Consider the following 23,055-nt stretch of genomic DNA (forward strand, 5'->3'; position numbering starts at 1 on the left):
AAGTAGATTGTTACGTTGGCTTGTGATGATTCCAGGTAATTGTTCCTTAATTGTACTCCAAATAATCTTTAGTTATTTGTGAGACCAATTGAGGTTCGACATTGGATTATTACTTAATACAAGAAACAACTTCAATGAAATGTTTAATCAGAGTTCTTTGCTGATTGCAAATTTAATTAAGTCTTGTCATCAGCATACATACTCAGGAGCCCCCTTTCAACTTTTACAATTTAAAAGGGGGTAAAATGCTCAGCAGCCGGCATCAACCACTTGAGCAAAAGAAATTGTCACACACCAAACAAAAATGGACGCTCATTCCCACCCGAATTGTAAGGACAATAGTACAAGTACAGAAATAACCCTAACATGGCCATAACACACATAATCATAGAAGATAGGTCAATAATTCATTAGAGTAGCAAAAGGGAGACCTTTCTAACAAACAACATTCATCTTCTCCTTCCTGGCCATAACAAACTTCCTCCAAATTGTCGTGATCTCCCTTGTTTTCTCCAAATCACTCTTCTTACTCTCAAGTGTCGTCCCAGGTTTCTCACCATCTTCATCAGCAGCCTTCACATTGGAGCTAAGCTTAGATGGAAGCGTGTCGAGTTCACTCAACACTTTTTTGATGTCATTCACGAGCCGCTCCGCCAAAGTGCGAGAGAAGTCTTCCCTAATGACGACACGTAGCACGGTGATGTGTTGTGCGTCCGGGGGCATGGTGTATGCCGGAATTATCCATCCGAAGCGGCGAAGCAAGTCCGAGATTTCAAACTCGTCGTGGCGATGGTTATCCTTCAAAGAGAAGGCCACCAAGGGTACACCTTCGTCTTTGGAGACTATGTTGAAGCGACCTGTCTTCTCCAATCCTTCTTTTAGTACTATCATGTTTTCACGACAATTTTCCATGACATTCTTGTATCCCTGATTTACATATACAAGAATTAACATATTAGTATCACGTTTGAGACTTTCGTGCATATTAATTACTTGATCACAATTAGATGTCTCAATGATTTTTCTATTGGATTAATATTTTATGCAAGATGGTCTATCAGGAAATTGGAGGTGTCCTATTAGCCATTTGACATGTACATATAATTAATGGTAAAATTTTCATGATTATTTCATTTAGAAGTTATTAGTGTACTCACCTCAAAACCCAAGCGAATCAGTTGATAATATTGAGCAATAACTTGGCTGGAGCCTGCATTGTGAAAAACATTTATACTCAGTCGAAAGTTTAACATGTACTTAATTAAGTGAACTAATTATTAATTCTATCACTAAATTAATGAAGTCTTCTAAAAAAGTACCTTTTGAGAAGTTGAGGGTGAAAGTAGGTTGGTCAGCTCCAAGATAGTTGATATGGAAGATGAGTTCCTCCGGCAAATCTTCTTTGTTCCTCCAGATGACCCATCCAATCCCTGCGTACACAAGTCCGTACTTGTGTCCGCTAACGTTGATGCTCTTCACAAGGGGCAAACGGAAATCCCATTCCAGTTCTGGGTAAAGAAATGGAGCAATAAACCCACCACTTGCTGCGTCTACATGGATTGGAGTATCCCATCTGCGTACCCAAGTAGAAGATGTAAACCAGTAAATAATGTGTCACATCAGTTGGTATAATATCAGTTTAGAAAACTACAATTCTTAATCTTCTACAAGTGCACCAAAGTCACAATGTACGTACATACGCCAACACCAACGAACTTGTACGATAGAGATAGAGATAGAGATGCATACCCAGTTTCCTTGTTCTTCTCTATCAAGAGATCATTCAAGAGCTTCACATTTTCGAACTCACCGTTGAGGGTGGAGCCGAGGATAGCAGCAACGCAGATTGTGTTCTCATCAACCATTTCCACTGCTTTCTCAGGGTCCATTACATAGTAGCCCTCCCTCAACTTCACCTCCTTCAACTCCACCTCAAAGTACCTTGCAAACTTCTCCCAGCACACCTTAAATTTATACAACAAGATATATTTATTTAGTTCAGTATATATGTAGCAGAGGAAAAACGAGTCACAGTAGTTTGATTAATTGCAATGCTGAAAGTACCAAATTTTTTGTGCACTGGTTCTTAAATCACATTACATTACGCGACAAGTGATGTTCGAGTACCAACTAGTCATTATAACTAAGGCAACAAGTCGACCACCCATGTCACATACCGTGGTTCATCAATGTGGTTTAAGAATGTGTCTTCGTAGCATAAATTGTATACTGACAGCTATATGAATACCTGGACATTGGCTCCGGTGACAATGTTGGGTTTGTCAACGGGTTTGCCCTCAGCTCTCCTCTTGTTTTGCCACTTCCTCTTGAATGCCAAGCCAGCCAACATGATGGCCTCAGAAGAGCCCACCGTTCCCACTCCAACTGCTGCCTCTGAATCTCCCAATGGTGCATTGAACAGATGAGCTATCATGTTTACGCACCGATTCTGTCATGTTTTCATGCGCACAATATCAACACACACATCAGTTCCATGTATGCACTAACTGTACGTGCACCCTTTAGCTTTCAGAATTTATCATAAGGTTTGTAAAATTAATTCTATAAATTAGTAGAAAACAAATTACAAATTCATTGTGAGTGGTTAATCGTATCATTTAGATTCTCATAATGAGTGTCATAATTGCATTTATCCTTCGATTATTATTTATCTCTCTAGAATGCATGTCAACAACATTTCTCTTTCGATTTTTATTTGTCTAGAATGCATGTCAACAACATTTCTCCTTCGATTTTTATTTGTCTCTCTCCTCACGTAAGGCAATGCAATCAGCATAATCGTGAGTTGTCCTCCATTAGTTGGTATACGCAAAGCTTTAACTTAGAAAAGCAAACGCAATGCTACAAAGATGGCAGCTGAAAAATTTAAAAATTAGAGGTAGGTTAAAAGATGAACAAAAAGAAAAAATTCACTGTTCAAATTCTAATTCGATTCCGAAACTTTAAATGTGCGACTATGCAGTCAACATTTGGAAATTTCTTGACTGAGACTGATTCTAATTTTAATTCTAATTCAGCTTTAAAACTGATTCCTGCAGACTCGATCGTCAATGAAAGTTTGGTCCCTATTCTTGACCAAAGTCAAAACATGCATCCAATCTTTCACATCAACACGTTTTACAAAACGGACTGAATAATTTCTATATAAACCATGCGGGCAGTTAATCTTGACATATGTAACTGGTGATTTTATATTTCCTAGAAGGGGAGGGAATAGAAAATAAAAGTGGTCATACCAAAAAAACAAAAAAAGTAGTAAATACAAAAAATAATTTAAACATCTACCTACTATAATCAAATTGGCCTCATCTAACTAAGGTATTTTTCTTCACTTGTAAGTGAAAGGTTTTAGGTTTAATTTTTTTTAAAGACGAATTTGAACCATATTATTGTTAGCTCATTGTAAGACTAAAGTCACCCCTTTCCTTACAAATCGTTTGCAAAAAAAAAAAAAAAAAAAAAGAGTTTGACATTTTGACTCATCTTTTGTGTCTGTCAGCATTTGAAGTGAACCGAAAGAGAAAGGCTTTATTTTGGAATCAAGTTTACCCTAAATAAATCAAAATCAAAACAAAACAAACATGGGAAAAAAATATATTTAGTCATCAAAATTTGCATTCAATCATTCCAAAAGTATTTCTAATATACTCTTTGAATAAGACTTCTGAAAATATTGGGACAATAATGTAGGTGAACAAATTAAAATTGTCCTCAAATTGATTAAAATTTTGCAGTTCATAAGTGCATTATTAAATCCAAATGTGCATAAGGTCTGACTATAAACACATGAGTCCCTTTCTCCTAAACCGTATTGTCCAGGAATATAACTTTTGGCAAAAGACCAATCAGTGGAAGTTGAAAGCATAACAGGGCCGGAGATGGCGTTTGGTGATAGGCGGCACGGCAGCCCTTTCTTGTCCCTCCCAACTAAAGTTGTTGACTAATATGAAGGAAAATAAAGCTAATAGGCAAGCATCAGAAACCCTACCCCACTGCTAAGAATTCATTCCAAAGAATTCAATATCATATTTACCCACTTCCTTTCTGGATTTGTAATTAGTGGTCCGAGTTTCCTAGTAACTAACTAAACATCAGAGTCAAAATATTAATTTTAAAACTAGAAAATTACTAAAAAATATAATGAAAAACTGTTATCTGAATTTTTATGATATTAAATACAGATTTGAATCCTATCCGAATTCAAATTGTAGAGATCTTAGAGATTCTCACATCCTAACCATTCATCGTATATCGTGAGGCTATAAATTATTTTAGATTCTTTTATATAAAATTAAACATAAATAATACCTAAAGAAAACTAACCACACAATATACGATAAACGGCTAGAATGTAAAGATCCCTACGATCCCCACAAAGAAGATCTGAAGAGGATCCTCGTCCATTAAATACCACTACTATTGAGAACTCAATCAGCTCTTGTTATCGCGTAAGTAGTGAATAAGGTTTTGGGTTTCTACCTATGCATTCCGAGTTCTAAATTCCCTTATTTTCTAAATCCTTGTAATAGTTTTGAATATTTTCCCTTCTTTTAATAATAATATTATTTTTTTTTAAAAGTCGTAATTGTTTTGGTAGTTATGTTTTTTGTTCAATAAATTGCTTATCGAGTTCAAAGCATTATCTTTCTTTCTTAATATAGCTTGGAGTGGTAATATCAACTGTAATTTAAAAAAAAAAAAAAAAAAAACAACTCATTCTCATTAAAAGAAATCCATTTTTATTTTCGTGTAAGATTTTCACTTCACAAAGCCTTCCATGTGGTCCTAAGAGCAATTTTTTTAAAACTTTGCAACTTAAAATAATTCTTCTAAATATTTTGGCCACTGAACTAAGTTTATAGAGAAAATAATTTTCACTCTTATTAGTTTTTCACACATTTTTTTTTTTAATTTTAACTTTCAAATTGAATAAATTAAATAAAAATAATGAACATGATTGAATAAAAGTGTGCAAAAAACCAAAATGAATTTATTTATCATTTTTTTTCTTCAATAACAAAGACTATTTTCGTTGTTGGGGTACTTCGCGTCCGACGCTTCATGACATTGATATATGTGGTGCGGCGAATCGATTCCACATTAGAAGTCCAAGTCCGTGGTTCTAGAAACTGAAATATCTATAAGCATGGCCAATTGGATTGGAATAATGCACGGGTCTCGGTCATATCACTAACACTATTCCTATTTAAATAATTTAACTCACGCCACTAAGTATTACTGTAGCGTTCATTTTCACTCGGAAATGAAAAGTCTTAAATTCGAATTTCGTAAATAGTAAATTAGATATCAAATTAGTTTGCTCATCGTGTGGTTTAACCGAACTCCCTCTCTTTCTAGTGTACAAATATCAATGTACTAAAAAAATAAAAATTTTAATTCACAAAAATACCTTCACTTTTTCAATTTAATTAATTTTTTTTTTTGTTCAAAATAAAAAATCACAAAAACACCTACCTCGAGTTTTTCCTTCTCACGCACAAATTACAGATTGCCATGTTATTATCATTTTTCTTATTTGTGTTTTTATTAAACCACTTTAGGCATTACACATGTAGAAACAGAAAAAATCTTTCACGCTACATAATTTCGATACTACAACATATGGGCTAGCCTAGTGGTGAGGGTGTGGGTTAAAGGGGTGGGGTAGTATAGGTCCTAGGTTCGATGAACGGGGTGGGTAAAGGGGGTGGGGTAGTAAAAAAAAAAAAAAAGAAAAAATCTTCAAAATTATACTAATTCAACGGTTGTGAATACAGATGAAGGTTGAAATTAATGAAGGACAATATTTGAGTATTAACTATTTTACTGGTTAAGTTAGGTGGCCCAATAAAAACAAGACATGTGTTGAGTGCAGCTTTTAGGTGACCGTTTCGTTTGTGCAACACTGCTATGGCTTTGAAGTTTCTGTGGGACAATCGGGCAAAGAAGAAAAGAACGAATGTGAAGAAGAAGAAGATAGACTTTCCAACTGACAAGACGGCAAGACCTTTTCCTATTTTTTATGACAAGTAGAGAGGTTGTGGGATATTTATTTAATAAAAATTTTAACAGTATTAGTTAAAAAGATTATTCCTTCTTATCATAACAAATTTAAAATATAATACTTACGAATTTTTAGTTTATTGATCAAAAAATTTAATTGAGCTAAAGTTAATCCTCAGAAAATAATATTGCTATTACTACCAATCAGGCATTAGCATGTGGATTATTAAACGTCGAACGCAATTAACAACGTCGCAAACATGGCATCTACTTTTAAAACATCTAAGAAAAGATTAAGTCGTTGTTTATGATATATAATAACCCTAATTAACGCGTCTACAATTAACATATTCTTACCCACTTCCACTACTAGGACGTGCTAAATTATGTCCATATTTTATGCTGTTCTTATTACTTTAATATAATAAATAATTTCTAAATGGGAGTGGATTCAGAGGCAGATTGTCTGCCCTCCTGTTTGGTGCCATTTCTATTCCCTCCTATTTTGTGAGGTCACGATTAAGTTACGTCAATATTTTATATTAATTTTTTTTTATAAAGATAATAAGACAAAAAACAATATAAAATTGTGACATGGGTTAACACAAATAGAAGGGATAGGAATGACATCCAAATAGGAAGGGATTGACGATGAATAATATTGATAAAAAAAGATGCGACTTTTTAAAAGGAAATAAAAAGAAATGAGTAAATTTATTACCTGGAGCTCAGTGGTGATAGGGTACTCATCCATGTCGACGTAGTTCTTGTTGATGGAGGCCATCATGAGTTTATCACACTCAGGCTCCATCCATGTCGTCACGAACGATGCCAGATTCAGCCTAGGGTTCCCATCCAACATCAGCTCATCGTTTATGATCTGGTACGCTGCCTCCTTCGGGATCGAATTTTCCGCCATTTTGAACCTTCATGATAAAAAAATCATCAATCGGTACGAATCATGCATATGTGCGTAGAGGGAAATTCGTTTTCATGCAAAATTGTACTATATAGTCCGACTGTAAACCTAAATTATGTAGTAAGAGTTTTTTTCGCAAAATATATGATCTAGATTCACAGTATTACCGATGAAAAAAAAAACCACAAAATGAAGAAATTCAAGTGATATAATTACCTTGGAAGAGAAGTTCGGACGTATCGAGAAGCGAAGGTTGAGTGGACGGAGACGTCCGACTCCGACGCAGCCCTTGAGAGAGCCATGGCGGTGATGATCGATCTAGAGATGTAAATGTGGTATTGTGTAGGAGATTGGGGTTTTGGGAAGGAAGAAGATGGATGGTAGTATAAAACTGGGGGAGGACAGAGAGAGACACATATTTATAAGGAAAAACAAATTCCATATGCTTTTCCAATTTTTTTTAAGGGAGACAACTGAGGGCAAGTCATGATTCTCTACCATTTTCAGGGGTCAGGAAGACTAATAGAGGTATTTCAGCCTTCCCTGGTCACAGTCAAGCAGACTCATCAACTTGGAGCCTCAAACTGTGACCTCCCTTTATTTTTGTACTTTGAGAGCTGAAATTCACGCTCTTACCACTGAGCCACTTCCCACTTCCCGTGGTTAACAAATTTCATATGTTAATTGGTGTTTCATTAAAAATGATTTGTATTGGAAACTGCCAGGTAAGCCCCTACATTTGGTCGGTGCGTTCGTCCTACAATATGGTTATTGAATTAGTATAATAATACATAGCCTAGAAGGAAGGGCATCCCTAAAGTTCAGGTTGAAATGTATAGATTATTCTTTTCTCGGTGACGCTCGCCCTTGGTTTTGAACTTTACCTTTAGGATCCATTCAAAATCAGTGGCTAGTTTTTCCTTTTCTATTCTTTGTTTCCTAAAACTGAGTAGGGTCAATAGTTAGACTTTCTGAGAAGAAGATGAAATATGAAGAATTTTAAGAGCATGTTAACTGACATGGACTAGAAATTGCAATAATTTTGATTTGAATTTCTTACGTTTACTAGAATATGGGTATATGAATCATTTCATTTCTTAATTTTTTTTTTCTGTGTTTAGTGACATGCATTTGATTTTCTGTACTTAGCTTCTTTATTTGTAAGTTCTTCAATTCTTTCATTCTCACATTAGTATAAAGTAAACATGGCCTAAATTCTTTTTTATTTATTCTTCCAACAAGAAAAAAAAAGCTTATTCTTTGTTTTCTTTTAATTATTGTTATTATTATTAAAAACTAGCAATTGTACACATGTTATGAATGTGCTTATTAAAATTTTAAAAATAAAATTTACAAAGAGAACAAATATAAAATGATTGTTAAAGCTTTTTAGTGACGACCTTCTAATAATTTTTCGTCATTGAAGAAGCTATTCATATCTTTAATGATTGGTTCTGGATAACTATTTCGTCACTAAAAATTTATTTATTTGTGAGAAAAATGTGGACGCAAAAATGTGATCAACTGATATGGTTATCTCGCTGTGACGCTTTAGAAAAAAAAAAAAGTAAAATATTTTGTGTTTAATTAACTAAATTGCCCCATTATTTTTATTTTGGTTATTTTTCTTTAATTTTGTGGATTGAGTAAATTTGGTCTTTTCACTTTTGTTTTGGTTGACAAAGAGAATTTTGTTAATAGAGTTTAGATTATTTATCTAAAATACAAAGCGATTTGTTATTGACACTATGAATTTTCTATATTTAAAAAAAATTATAAGAAGTGAAAAATAAAATTTTTAGAATGAGTAAAACATTTCTCAAAGATAAATAGGAAGTGCTATTCAAAGCTCTCCCACAGAGTGCCGCAACAGTAGTGCCAAAAAATGGAAAGTTCGATTTGGAAAATTTGAAAGAACCAGTTTGCCTGCGAAACTGAACTAGTCAAAACCCGGAAATCAAGTCAAAATTGATCAAAAACGTGTAATGACATGATTCAAATTAAAAATCAATTTGTGCACTTAATGCACAGGCTCGTTCTGGTAGCTTAGTTGGGGACATGATCCTGTTTGATTCATCCCCCACCTTTACAGCTTCTCTCTTTGTTTTTTCTTTTGTTTCCTTCTTCAGCCCTTATTGTTCGCTCTTTTATTATTAAGTTGCATTCTTGCGTGCGGATTCTCATTGTTGAGTTTCAATAATGTTTAGTGGTTAATTTTCACCAACAACTAGGTTTATTATGCTTTCACAAAAATCCTTAAATTTGAGAAATTACGCTTACTAGGTTAGTCTTTACTTTGAAGATATGTGAGTCTTTTTTCGTATGAGCATTCATATTAGGAAAGTAGTCATCAAATTCAATAATTTACATTACATCAAAACACAATACTTATGCAAAGTGATTAAGTTAAAAATGTTTCTTGCGTGAAACCTTATGTCTATCGTCTCTCTCCTCTATACCCCCTTCCTCTCTCTGTTGATTGTTCACTCTCACTCTCTCGTCATGAGTTTTTCATTTTCTTTCCTTTTCGCGGAGTACAAGGTGAAGCCCATACGGAGGCTTTGGAGATAACGGGGTTGGTCCTCAACCCACTTGAGCAATTTTCTATTCTACCATTGATTTCTATGCACATAGGAAACTTTTATTTCTCTTTCACAAATCCTTCTTTGTTTATATTGCTCATTCTCAGTTTGGTCATACTTCCGGTTCATTTTGTTACTAAAAATGGAGAAGGAAACTCAGTACCAAATGCCTAGCAATCCTTGATAGAGCTTATTTATGTTTTCGTATTGAACCTGGCAAACGAACAAATAGGTGGTCTTTCTAGAAATGTAAAGCAAAAGTTTTTCTTTCGCATCTCGGTCACTTAAACTTTCTCATTATTTTGTAATCCCTAAGGTATGATACCTTATTTCGTAATCCCTAAGGTTGTATACAGTCAATAAAACAACACCATTTGACCTCAGGATCCATTACTATCAAACAACACCATATGGCCGACTCCTTACCATATTCCAGCAGCTTCAAACTTTGATTTCCAGTTAGCTTCATAAACTTCTTGAAATATGTCCTTGAATCTTATATCATGAACAAACAAAAATATAGATAGGTCAGAAAATGATACGTACAAATTTTAAATCCTTTTTTTGTTTGTCAAAACAGGGAAATTAGGAATCTGCGTACCTTCCTTCCATCATACTTCTTCAGAATAGTATTTTTTGTGCTAGGATAAAGAGCCCACTTTTTCTCATAAGCTGTGGTCATGGAAGCCCCTGCAAAAGCACGGATGGACTGCATACCCAAGACAGATATACAATATAAGGGACAAACACAGTGACTCACAGCAATCAAGAGATTCTTTCAACAGAAACACGAAAGGAGAAACAAATTAAACCTCATCAGTGTTGTACATGGCCAATGCAACTCCCCCCTCCCCTGTGAAGTTGTAAACCTCTAGTTCTGTCTTCTCATCCTTTCCTTCTGGTGCTGCAAGCATTTATCATGTAATAAGACAAAAAACTAAAGGAATTTAAGAACTATCACTTATCAAGAGAAACTCTGCACGTATAATCCTACTAAACTACAGTGCTGTACACAAATCTAATACTATCAAAGTATAGATAAAAGTTTACCAAACACCAATTTCAGTTTCCCAGGTCCTTTAGTGACTGCATCAGTTGCTCGATACTGATCACCAAAAGCATATCTTCCAATGCATATCGGCTTTGTCCAGCCTGAAACAGAAACAATAAGCATTGTTCTAATCAGACGAAACTATAGAATCACCATATGACATTATAATACCTGGGATAAGGCGAGGGATGTTTTTGCAAATAATTGGTTCTCTGAAAACAGTACCTGTAGAAAAAGCAATCATTGTAATTTGAAAAGAATATTGTTCAAAAGATGAAAACGTATAGTTCACAGTTTGCTAACCATTCAAAATATTCGTAAATAGTCCCATTGGGACTCCTCCACATACTCTTCAAGTTAAACTCCTTCATACGAGCTTCATCTGTCAATTATAACAACAATATCATGAATTTTGTCAATCTCTCGGTGACGACTGAAAATATTAATACAGGATCTAGAGTTGGAAAACAAATGCATGTATAATTGTTCAGTAGTGAATACCTGGAGTAATAGTTGCACACTTGATCGCTACATTGTACCTAAAATACCAAGTGTTAGAGATGCGGAATGAAATAGCAAAATAAAATTTCGAAGCAAAAAGATACTCTAAGCGCTCATTGTTCCTCCGTTCCAAGGCCCTTAAGTAGAGATGCGATAAACGTACTTGAGAGTCGCCTCAGCACTTTCAACAGTAACCTGGTCATCAGTGGCATCCCGATGAGGAAGACCAAGGTCAAAGTATTTGATGTCTAATTCCACAGATGGCAAAATAAGCTGCAGATACAACAAAGAGAAAGAATCATATAAGCAACCACCATCTTGATCACAACAGCATGTAGTTACAAAAAGTAGTATTAGTGAAGCACTTAAGAGTAAGATGTAGAAACCTTGTTCTTAATGGATTTCCAGAAAACCCTTGTCATTTCGTCCCCTGTACCACATATCAAAAGACAGTATGAACAAGTGTACAGTGAAATTTCTTCGAGTCTCGACCCATGTACACAAGCGTATTAGTTTCGTAAAGTTAGAGTTAAATCAAATCAACAAGTGTGCCATGCGTATTAGATTCTCACTCCTTTTATGAGAGGGTAGATGTCTCACACACGATCATTATGGAAAATCTAATCTCGTTTAATCTTTATTCATTAAAAAAAAAAAAAAAGATTGTTACGTTGTTACATTGGCTTGAACCGCCCTTCTTGTTTTTTAACGTTGAATATTGATGATTCTAGGTAATTGTTCCTTAATTGTACTCCAAGTAATCTTTAGTTATTTGTGAGACCAATTGGGGTTCGACATTGGATTATTACTTAATACAAGAAACAACTTCAATGAAATGTTTAATCAGAGTTCTTTGCTGATTGCAAATTTAATTAAGTCTTGTCATCAGCATACATACTCAGGAGCCCCTTTTTAACTTTTACAAAGTAAAAGGGGGTAAAATGCTCAGCAGCCGGCATCAACTACTTGAGCAAAAGAAATTGTCACACACCAAACAAAAATGGACGCTCACTCCCACCCGAATTGTAAGGACAATAGTACAAGTGCAGAGATAACCCTAACATGGCCATAACACACATAATCATAGAAGATAGGTCAATAATTCATTAGAGTAGCAAAAGGGAGACCTTTCTAACAAACAACATTCATCTTCTGCTTCCTGGCCATAACAAACTTCCTCCAAATTGTCGTGATCTCCCTTGTTTTCTCCAGATCACTCTTCTTACTCTCAAGTGTCGTCCCAGGTTTCTCACCGTCTTCATCAGCAGCCTTCACATTGGAGCTAAGCTTAGATGGAAGCCTGTCAAGTTCACTCAACACTTTTTTGATGTCATTCACGAGCCGCTCCGCCAAAGTGCGAGAGAAGTCTTCCCTAATGACAACACGTAGCACGGTGATGTGTTGCGCGTCTGGGGGCATGGTGTATGCCGGAACGATCCATCCAAAGCGGCGAAGCAAGTCGGAGATTTCAAACTCGTCGTGGCGGTGGTTGTCCTTCAAAGAGAAGGCCACCAAGGGTACACCTTCGTCTTTGGAGACTATGTTGAAGCGACCTGTCTTCTCCAATCCTTCTTTTAGTACTATCATGTTTTCATGACAATTTTCCATGACATTCCTGTATCCCTGATTTACATATACAAGAATTAACATATTAGTATCACGTTTCAGACTTTCGCACATATTTACTTGATCACAATTAGATGTCTCAATGATTTTCTATTGGATTAATATTTTATGCAAGATTGACCTATCAGGAAATTGGTGTCCTATTAATTAGCCATTTGACATGTACATATAATTAATTGTAAAATTTTCATGATTATTTCATTTAGAAGTTATTAGTGTACTCACCTCAAAACCCAAGCGAATCAGTTGATAATATTGAGCAATAACTTGGCTGGAGCCTGCATTGTGAAAAACATTTATACTCAGTCGAAAGTTTAACATGTACTTAATTAAGTGAATTAATTGTTAATTCTATCACTAAATTAATGAAGTCTTTTAAAAAAGTACCTTTTGAGAAGTTGAGGGTGAAAGTAGGTTGGTCAGCTCCAAGATAGTTGATATGGAAGATGAGTTCCTCCGGCAAATCTTCTGTGTTCCTCCAGATGACCCATCCAATCCCTGCGTACACAAGTCCGTACTTGTGTCCGCTAACGTTGATGCTCTTCACAAGGGGCAAACGGAAATCCCATTCCAGTTCTGGGTAAAGAAATGGAGCAATAAACCCACCACTTGCTGCGTCTACATGGATTGGAGTATCCCATCTGCGTACCCAAGCAGAAGATGTAAACCAGTAAATAATGTGTCACATCAGTTGGTAATAAAAGTTTAAAATACTACAATTCTTAATCTTGTACAAATGCACCAAAGTCACAATGTACGTACATACGCCTACACAACGAACTTGTAAGATAGAGATAGAGATAGAGATGCATACCCAGTTTCCTTGTTCTTCTCTATCAAGAGATCATTCAAGAGCTTGACATCTTCGAACTCACCATTGAGGGTGGAGCCGAGGATAGCAGCAACGCAGATTGTGTTCTCATCAACCATTTCCACTGCTTTCTCAGGGTCCATTACATAGTAGCCCTCCCTCAACTTCACCTCCTTCAACTCCACCTCAAAATACCTTGCAAACTTCTCCCAGCACACCTTAAATTTATACAACAAGATATATTTATTTAGTTCAGTATATATGTAGCAGAGGAAGAACGAGTCACAGTAGTTTGATTAATTGCAATGCTGAAAGTACCAAATTTTTTGTGCACTAGTACTTAAATCACATTACATTACGCGACAAGTGATGTTTGAGTACCAACTAGTCATGATAACTAAGGCAACAAGTCAACCACTCATGTCACATACCGTGGTTCATCAATGTAGTTTAAGAATGTGGCCTTCATAACCTAAATTGTTTAATGATAGCTACATGAATACCTGGACATTGGCTCCGGTGACAATGTTGGGTTTGTCAACGGGTTTGCCCTCAGCTCTCCTCTTGTTTTGCCACTTCCTCTTGAATGCCAAGCCAGCCAACATGATGGCCTCAGAAGAGCCCACCGTTCCCACTCCAACTGCTGCCTCTGAATCTCCCAATGGTGCATTGAACAGATGAGCTATCATGTTTACGCACCGATTCTGTCATATTTTTATGCGCATAATATCAAAACACACATCAGTTCCATGTATGCACTAACTGTAGGTGCACCATTTAGCTTTCAGAATTTATCATAAGGTTTGTAAATTAATTCTATAAATTAGTAGAAAATAAATTACAAATTCGTTTGGAGTGGTTAAATGTATCATTCATTCTCAGAATGAGTGTCATAATTGCATATATCCTTGGATTTTTATTTCTCTCTCCTCACGAAAGGCAATGCAATCAGTATAATTGTGAGCTGTCCTCCATTAGTTGGTATACGCAAAACTTTAACTTAGAGAAACAAACACAATGCTACAAATATGGCAGTTGAAAATTTTAAAAGTTGGAGGTTGGTTAAAAGATGAACAAAATTAAAAATTCACTGTTCAATTTCTAATTCGCTTCCGAAACTTTAAATGTACGACTATGCAGTCAACATTTGGAAATTTCTTGACTGAGACTGAGACTGATTCTAATTCTAATTCTAATTCTAATTCTAATTCAGGTTTAAAACTGATTCCTGCATACTCGATCGTCAATGAAAGTTTGGTCCTTCCTTCTTGCATCATATCTTTCACATCAACACGTTTTAACGGACTGAATAATTTTTACGTAAATGGACTGGCTTCTTTGCCCTCCCACTTCTCATACATTTTCATTCATTTTTATTTGTGCAGTTACGGTTAAATCACATCAACATTTTATATTACTATTGCTTTTTGTCTTATTATCTATATAAAAAATTAATATAAATGTTGACGTGGCTTAACCGTGACCGTGACCGCACAAAATAAAAAAGGATGAAAGTGTATGAGAAGTGGGAAGGCAGAGAAGCGAAATCCTATGTAAACCATGCGTGCAATTAATTTTGACATACGTAACTGATGATTTTATATTTCTTAGAAGGGGAGGGAATAGAAAATAAAAGTAGTCACACCAATAAAAAATTAAAAAATATAAAAAAGTAGTAAAGGCAAAAAAAAATAATTTATACATCTATCTACTATAATCGAATTGGCCAAGATTTTGGCATTGCCACATAGCAATACGATATTCCTCTTCATCTGTAAGTGAAAGGTCTTAAATTCAATTCTCTCCAAAGAAAATTTTGAACCACATTATTGCTAACCCATTATGAGACTAAGTGTACCCCCTCCGTTACAATATCGTTTCCTCAAAACAAAAAAAAGTTCGACATTTCAACTCATCCTTTGTGTCTCTCCTTGTGCATTGATGTGAATCGAAAGATAAAGGCTTTATTTTGGAATCAAGTTTACCCTAAATAAATCTAAATCAAAATAAAACAAACATAAGAAAAAAAATATTTTTCATTGTCAAAACTCGCATTCAGTCATTTTAAAAGTATTTATAATATACTCTTTGAACAAAACTTCTGAAAATATTGGGACAATAATGTAGGAGAACAAATTAAAATTGTCCTCACATTGATTGAAAGTTTTGCAGTTCATGGGTGCATCAATAAAACCAAATGTGCATAAGGTCTGACTATAAAGACACGAGTCCCTTTCTCCTAAACCGTATGCAAGCATTTTTGCTTACCATCATTTAGTGTGGTGTATGTTCATTGCTCTAGTTATCATCATTAGATGATTTTGAATTTCGAGATTCGTATAGTGAATAAGCATAAATCTCAATATTTAAACTCATCTAACGGCGATAAATAAGATGATAAACATACAACACATTAAATGATGGTGAACAAAAATGCACTCAAACCGTATTGTCCAGGAATATAATTTTTGGCACAGACCAATCAGTGGAAGTTGAAAGCATAACAAAGCCGCACATGGCCTTCGGTGATAGGCGGCCCGACAGCCCTTTCTTATCCACCCAACCAAACTTGTTGACTAATGACCGTAAAATAAAGCTCAGAGGCAAGCATCAGAAACCCTACCCCACTGCTAAGAATTCATTCCAAAGAATTCAATATCATTTTTTTTTGTCAAAATATCATATTAATTATTAAGTACCAACTTGCTTCACTGGATTTGTAATTAGTGGTCCAAGTTTCCAAGTAACTAGCTAAACATCAGAGCCAAAATATTAATTTAAAACTAGAAAATTACTGAAAAATATAATGAAAAACTGTTATCTGAATTTTTATGATATTAAATACGGATTTGAATTCCATCCAGATCTAAGTTGTAGGAATCCTCACATTCTAACTGTTCATCGTATATCAAGTGGTTAGAAATTATTTTGAATTTTTTTATATAAAATTAAACATAAATATTACATAACAAAAACTGACCGCACAATATACGATGAACGGCTAGGATGTGAGGATTCCTAGAATCCCCAGAAAGAACATCCGGAGAGGATCCTCATCCATTAAATACCACTAGAGAACTCAGTCAACTCTTGTTATCGCGTAAGTAGTGAATAAGGTTTTGAGTTTCTACACATGCATTCTGAGTTCTAAATTCTCTCATTTTCTAAATTCTTGTAATAGTTTTGAACATTTTCCCTTCTTTTAATAATTTTTTTTTAAGTAGTAATTGTTTTGGTAGTTAGGTTTTTTATTCAATAAATTGCTTATCGAGTTCAAATCATTATCTTTCTTAATATAGCTTGGACTGGTTATATCAACCGTAATTTAAAAAAAAAATAACAGCTCTTTTCATTCTCCTTAAAAGAAATCCATTTTTACTTTCGTGTAAGATTTTCACTTCACAAAGCCTTGCATGTGGTCCTAAGATCAATTTTTTATAACTTTGCAACTTAAAATAATTCTTCTAAATATTTTGGCCACGAAACTAAGTTTATAATTTATAACTTTTTTTAGTGAGATAGAAGATAATTTTCACACACTTTTATTAGTTTCTCACACACTTTTTTAGATTTTTACCTTTCAAATTAAATAAATCAAATAAAAATAACCAATATAATTAAACAAAAGTATGCAAAAGTCAAAATGAATGTATTTATCATTTTTTTTCTTCAATAACAAAGACTACTTTCGTTGTTGGGTACCTTGCCCCTGACACGGCATGACATTGGTATATGTGGTGAATCGACTTCACATTTGAAGTCCAAGTCCGTCGTTCTAGAAACTGAAACATCTATAAGCATGGCGTGTTGGATTGGAATAATGCACGGGTCTCGGTCATATCACTAACACTATTCCTATTTAAATAATTTAATTCACGTTATTCATGATACAGTTTGATGATATTTTTGTTCATTTGAAAGTAAAAAATTTTAGGTTCGAATCTCGTAGATAATAAATTCGATATTAAATTAAATTGTTCATTGTGTGGTTTACCTGAACCCCTCTTTTTAATAGTGACCGATTCGTTTGTGCAATACTGCTATGGCGTTGAAGTTTCTGTGGGATAATCGGGCAAAGAAGAGAAGAACGAATGCGAAAAAGACGAAGAAGATAGACTTTTCAACCGACAAGACGGCAAGACCTTTTCCTATTTTTTCTGACAAGTAGAGAGGTTGTGGGACCTAATATTTAACTATTACCTCCTATCACTTTCTCTAAATCGGCAATTTTAATTAAAAAATAGCATCTAATGGCACAGAACATGAAAGTAAAATACATAAAAACATACTAAAAATAGAGTTCTTCATCGAAATCAATTTGTTGATCCACATGAACTTACCTTATTTGTTGATCCACATGAAAGAGAATAGATCTAGTTGAAGACTAGAAGCCTAGAAGGCATGGTAACATGGTGAAGGATAGATCGGTCGGCTATCAGCCTATCATACAAAAGGCATTTGATTGGAGGAGAATTTTTTTTTTTTATAATTTAATTTGTTTTCTTTTGATTTTTTTTCATTATTTGAGAAAATCGGAACAATAGTTCTTAAACTTTAGTCTAATTTGAAGTTTAGTTCTTGAATTAAAAATCGGTAAGTATTGGTCAATGAATTTGTTATAATGTGAAACAGTCGTTCTTTTTGGCTAATTCCGTCAGAACTTTCATTCATTTTTCGTTTCCTTAAACCCTTTATTTAATGAAAGTTCTGTCGAAGTTAGCCAAAATGATCATTACTCCACATCATAACAAATTTAGAGATCAATACTCACGAACTTTTAATTTATTGACCAAAAATCCAATTGAGCTAAAGTTCAGAAACCTTAAAAAATAATATTGCTATTACTACCAATCAGGCCTTAGCATGTGGATTATTAAACATCGAACGCAATTAACAACGTCGCAAACATGGCATCTACTTCTAAAACATCTAAGAAAAGATTAAGTCGTTGTTTATGATAGATAATAACCCTAATTAACGCGTCTACAGTTAACATATTCTTACCCACTCCCACGACTAAGACGTGCTAAATTTTATGCTGTTCTTATTACTTTAATATAATAAATAATTGCTAAATGGGAGTGGATTCAGATTGACGATGAATGATATTGATAAAAAAAAATGCGACTTTTTAAAAAGAAATAAAAAGAAATGAGTTAATTTAATTAGTTACCTGGAGCTCAGTGGTGACAGGGTACTCATCCATGTCGACGTAGTTCTTGTTGATGGAGGCCATCATGAGTTTATCACACTCAGGCTCCATCCATGTCGTCACGAACGATGCCAGATTCAGCCTAGGGTTCCCATCCAACATCAGCTCATCGTTTATGATCTGGTACGCTGCCTCCTTCGGGATCGAATTTTCCGCCATTTTGAACCTTCGTGATCAAAAATCATCCATCTCACGATCAAATCAATCGGTACGAATCATGCACATGTGCGTAGAGGGAGGGAAATTCGTTTTCATGCAAAATTGTATTATATAGTCCGACTGTAAACCTAAATTGTATTAAGAATATTTTCGCAAAATATATGGTTTAGATTCATAGTACCACGGATGAAAAAAAAAACCACAAAATAAAGAAATTCATGTGATGTAATTACCTAGGAAGAGAAGTTCGGACGTATCGAGAAGCAAAGGTTGAGTGGATGGAGACGTCCGACTCCGATGCAGCCCTTGAGAGAGCCATGGTGGTGATGAGATCGATATAGAGATGTAAATGTGGTATTGTGAGGGAGATTGGGGTTTTGGGAAGGAAGAAGATGGATAGTAGTAACTGGGGGAGGACAGAGAGAGATATTTATAAGGAAAAACAATTTCTTAATTGGTGTTTCATTAAAAATAATTTGTGTTGGAAACTACCAGGTCAGCCCCTACATTTGGTCAGTGCGTTCGTCCTACAATTCGGTGATTGAATTCGTATAAGAAGACTTTTGCACTCCCCTCTTTCCTTAATGTAGATGACTCATTCAGAGATCTTAGGTATGATTCTCGTCAAAGTTAAATTTGAACTATATTATTGATAACTTATTATGAAGCTGAGCCCACCCATCTTTTCTTAATGTAGATAATTTCGATTATTAAGAAAAATGAAAAATGAAAAATAATACATAGCCTAGAAGGAAGGGCATCCCCTAAAGTTATTGCAGAAGATGTAAAGATTATTCTTTTCTCCGTGACCCTCGCCCTTGACTTTGGACTTTACTTTAGGATCCATTCAAAATCAATGGCTGGTTTTTCTTTTTCTCTTCTTTGTTTCATTAAACTGAGTAGGGTCAGTAGTTGATAGTTATAGACTTTCTGAGAAGAAGATGAAATATGAAGAATTTTAAGAGCATGTTAACTGACAGGGACTAGAAATTGAAAAAAATATGATTTGACTTTCTTACGTTTACTAGAATATGGGTATATGAATTATTTCATTTCTTTTTTTTTTTTTTTCTGTGTTTAGTGACACCTATTGAATCATAACATGTGAGTTTTACCTTGAAATCCAATTTCCTGTACTTAGCTTCTTTATTTCTAAGTTCTTCGATTCTTTCATTCTCACATTAGTGTAAAGTAAACATGGTCTGCGTTCTTTTTATTTATTCTTCCAACAACCAAAAAAAACGTATTCTTTGTTTCTTTTAATTATTATTACTATTACTACAAACTAGTAATTATACACATGTTATGAATGTGCTTAATAAAATTCGATACTGAACTAGTCAAAACCCGGAAATCAACTCAAAATTGATGAAATTGTGCAATAACATGATTCAAATTAAAAATCAATTTGTGCACTTAATGCACAGGCTCGTTCTGGCAGCTTAGTTGGTGACAGGATCCTTTTTGATTCATCCACCACCTTTACAGCTTCTCTGTTTGTTTTTTCTTTTGTTTCCTTCTTCGGCCCCTGTTGTTCGCTCTTTTATTAATTATTATTAAGTTGCGTTTTTGTGCGCCGATTCTCATTGTTGAGTTTCAATAATTTTTAATGGTTAATTATTTCACTCACCACCAAGTTTATTATGTTTTCATAAAACTCTTTTAAGTTTGAGAAATTATGTTAATCAGAGCTTAAGATTTTCATTTTGAGGATATTTGAAGTTCTTTTTTTATATGAGTTCTCATATTAGTTATAGTAGATTAAGTCAGGAAACTAAATAATCTATGTTATATCGAAACGAATAATGTTATTCATACCATATTTTTGTACCACATTTTCATACCACCTTAGATGACATTTGATGTGGACAGCCACATTATTTGAATTAATCAAAATTTTAAATTTAGTTCATTATTTAATAAACTAATAATTAAGAAAAATTAGTTAATTAAATGATGATTGTGGTATATGATGAGTCTTTCTCATTCATTTCGATGGTATAAAAACATGGTATGAATAACATTAATTAACAAAATAATTATGCAAAATTTATAAGTTAAGAAAGGTTTCCGCGTGAAACTTTCCGTCTTCTTCCCCTACTGCCTCTCGAAATACAATAATTATGCAAAATGATCAAGTTAAAAAAGTTTCCGCGTGAAACTTTCTGTCTTCTTTACCTACTGCCTCTCTCCTCTAGCTTCCCTTCCTCTATCCTTCTCTCTTGATCGTTCAGTCTTATTCTCTCCTCTATGAGTTTTTCATTTTTTTTTCCGCTTCGAGTGTAAAAGAGGCAACAGGACCTGTTTCAAAATTTTCTTTCCCATGGGCCATATCTCTATCAAATTGCGAAAGAAAAAACAAAACCCAGAACGAAAGCATGCTCCCCACCTCGACTCCAGCATCTGAAAGGAATTTTTTCAAAGTTTTGGAGAACCCGTTGTGCTCCAGGAAGAGCCACGGCGCAGAGGAGTGGACCCTTTTGGTCGGGACAGAATCTTTCGAAAAAATTATTTAGATGACTTAATCTATCGAAAAAAAAAACTTAATCTAAAGACTCATATAAAAAAAGACATGTTTTCAAAATAAGGACCTTAAAAAAGTAGTTTTGCTACAATAAGTATTGGTTTGGTACTGAACTATTTTTATAAAAAGTGGATATCATAAAAAATTGAACTAAAAAAAGTGTTTGGTAAACACTTAAAAACAACTTATTTTCATAGTTTTGGGTGAAAAAAAAAACTGAAAACGAGAAGCACAAAAAATGAGCTTATTCTCACAGCATAGCAGAAGCAGTTTTTTTTCAAAGCACAGTAATACCAAACCAGCCCTAACACTCTAAGAGCAATTCCACTGGGGAATTGATAGAACAACACCCAGCCAAAAAACCAGCTCGGTCCACTCCAACCTAGCATTTTGACCGGCACCCAGCCCAAGCCAGGCAAGAGACCGACCTAAAATAGACAAACCCACATGTCGGGCCATCTAACGTCAGTCGAGTCATCAACCTCCCACACGATCAACGCGTCACAGATAGATCTTGGTGCAGAGCTCCTCGAGGCTGAGGTTGATTTCGGGTTCTTGGTGCAGAGCTCCTCCAAATCCGAATGGGGAGAGAGAGAAAGGGAGAGAGAAATGCAGGGAGGTTCCAAACTTACCTTCTTTTTTTTTAATAAAATTATTATTTTTATTATTTTATAATAAAAATAATAATATTTTAATAAAATTGACTAGGCTGTTTTTTGTTAGGGGTGGTGATGCATGTGGTCTATTACTGTTCATTGGGGGGTCTATCACTGTTCACTAAGTGGATTAAATAGGCTAAGTGCTGGCACATTTTTTTAGGGGTGGAATTGTTCTAAAGGGGCGTTTGTTTGCCCTCATTAAGTTTCACTGGACTAGACTAGATTAAATATTAGTCCAGTCTGTGTTTGTTTCCTAGCTGGACTAGTTTTAATGGGATTAGTTAGGACTCGCTTTCACTAACAACCTCACTAGCCGTTCTTAGCGTGTCTCTCCGAAAACCATCGAACTAGCTAAGAACTTCTTTGTCCTGCTCAAATCACCTTCTCGACCTCAATTTCGACGGCACAAGCTTCGAGCGTGGCTTCATCTCTGATGATGAACTCGTCGACTTCTTCATCTCTGACGATGACCTCGTCAACTGGGTCATCGTCGTCATCTTCTTCTCTTTCGTTGCTTAGCTATCTCATGGTTGTGGCTTTGAAGCTACTGATTTTGGCTTTAGCTTCGGCTTGCCTCCTCGTCGATTGGGTCATCTCTGCCATGACTGCTTCATAATCTCAATCATCTTCTTTGTATGATTTTTTTATATTAAAGGAATGATTTGGCTGTGGTACGATTTTTGTTCTGAATTTCTGTAAATAGATCTGCAGGTTTTGGGTTTTTTCTTCTTCTGGGATTTACCCAGTTGATTTTTGTTCTGAATTTCTGTAAATCGATTTGCTAGTTTAATTGGTTACTGGAAAGCTTGCCTTTCTTTTTGGAATTTCTAAAGGCTTGGCGAAATGGTTAACCAACAAATTCTCTTAATTGAACAAGAAAAGTAAGAGATTGATGCATAATTTGATAGAGAGAAAATGATGGAGAAGAGAAATGAGGAAGGGTAAAGGAAGGAAGGGGAATGAAAATGTGCTTGGGTCCATTCATCT

The 23,055-nt window shown here is 34.9% G+C and overlaps 3 protein-coding genes and 1 long non-coding RNA gene across 4 annotated transcripts; all 4 read right to left on the reverse strand.

Moving 5' to 3' along the window:
* Window positions 1–206: 206 nt before the first annotated feature.
* On the reverse strand, window positions 207–7,348 carry LOC137739920 (glutamate decarboxylase 1). Its single transcript, XM_068479667.1, has 7 exons — window positions 7,160–7,348; window positions 6,746–6,950; window positions 2,249–2,449; window positions 1,750–1,964; window positions 1,320–1,573; window positions 1,158–1,210; window positions 207–927 (listed from the first exon to the last, which is right to left on the reverse strand). Exons 1-7 carry the CDS (start codon window positions 7,243–7,245, stop codon window positions 436–438), a joined length of 1,506 nt encoding a protein of 501 aa, XP_068335768.1. The 5' UTR covers window positions 7,246–7,348; the 3' UTR covers window positions 207–435.
* A 2,599-nt stretch (window positions 7,349–9,947) lies between these two features.
* LOC137740769 (isocitrate dehydrogenase [NADP], chloroplastic-like) lies at window positions 9,948–10,820 on the reverse strand. Its single transcript, XM_068480578.1, has 5 exons — window positions 10,748–10,820; window positions 10,576–10,677; window positions 10,338–10,429; window positions 10,127–10,234; window positions 9,948–10,013 (listed from the first exon to the last, which is right to left on the reverse strand). Exons 1-5 carry the CDS (start codon window positions 10,818–10,820, stop codon window positions 9,948–9,950), a joined length of 441 nt encoding a protein of 146 aa, XP_068336679.1.
* Window positions 10,821–10,877: 57 nt separating this feature from the next.
* Window positions 10,878–11,370, reverse strand: LOC137740861 (uncharacterized). The gene is made up of 3 exons (XR_011069182.1): window positions 11,241–11,370; window positions 11,078–11,115; window positions 10,878–10,958 (listed from the first exon to the last, which is right to left on the reverse strand). It is a non-coding gene; the product is annotated as an uncharacterized lncRNA (long non-coding RNA).
* A 538-nt stretch (window positions 11,371–11,908) lies between these two features.
* Window positions 11,909–19,284, reverse strand: LOC137740859 (glutamate decarboxylase 1-like). Its single transcript, XM_068480665.1, has 7 exons — window positions 19,119–19,284; window positions 18,688–18,892; window positions 14,018–14,218; window positions 13,518–13,732; window positions 13,091–13,344; window positions 12,929–12,981; window positions 11,909–12,700 (listed from the first exon to the last, which is right to left on the reverse strand). Exons 1-7 carry the CDS (start codon window positions 19,202–19,204, stop codon window positions 12,209–12,211), a joined length of 1,506 nt encoding a protein of 501 aa, XP_068336766.1. The 5' UTR covers window positions 19,205–19,284; the 3' UTR covers window positions 11,909–12,208.
* Between the last annotated feature and the right edge of the window lie 3,771 nt (window positions 19,285–23,055).

Source organism: Pyrus communis, chromosome 7 (genome assembly GCF_963583255.1).
Source record: "Pyrus communis chromosome 7, drPyrComm1.1, whole genome shotgun sequence".
NCBI classification, from domain to species: Eukaryota; Viridiplantae; Streptophyta; class Magnoliopsida; order Rosales; family Rosaceae; genus Pyrus; species Pyrus communis.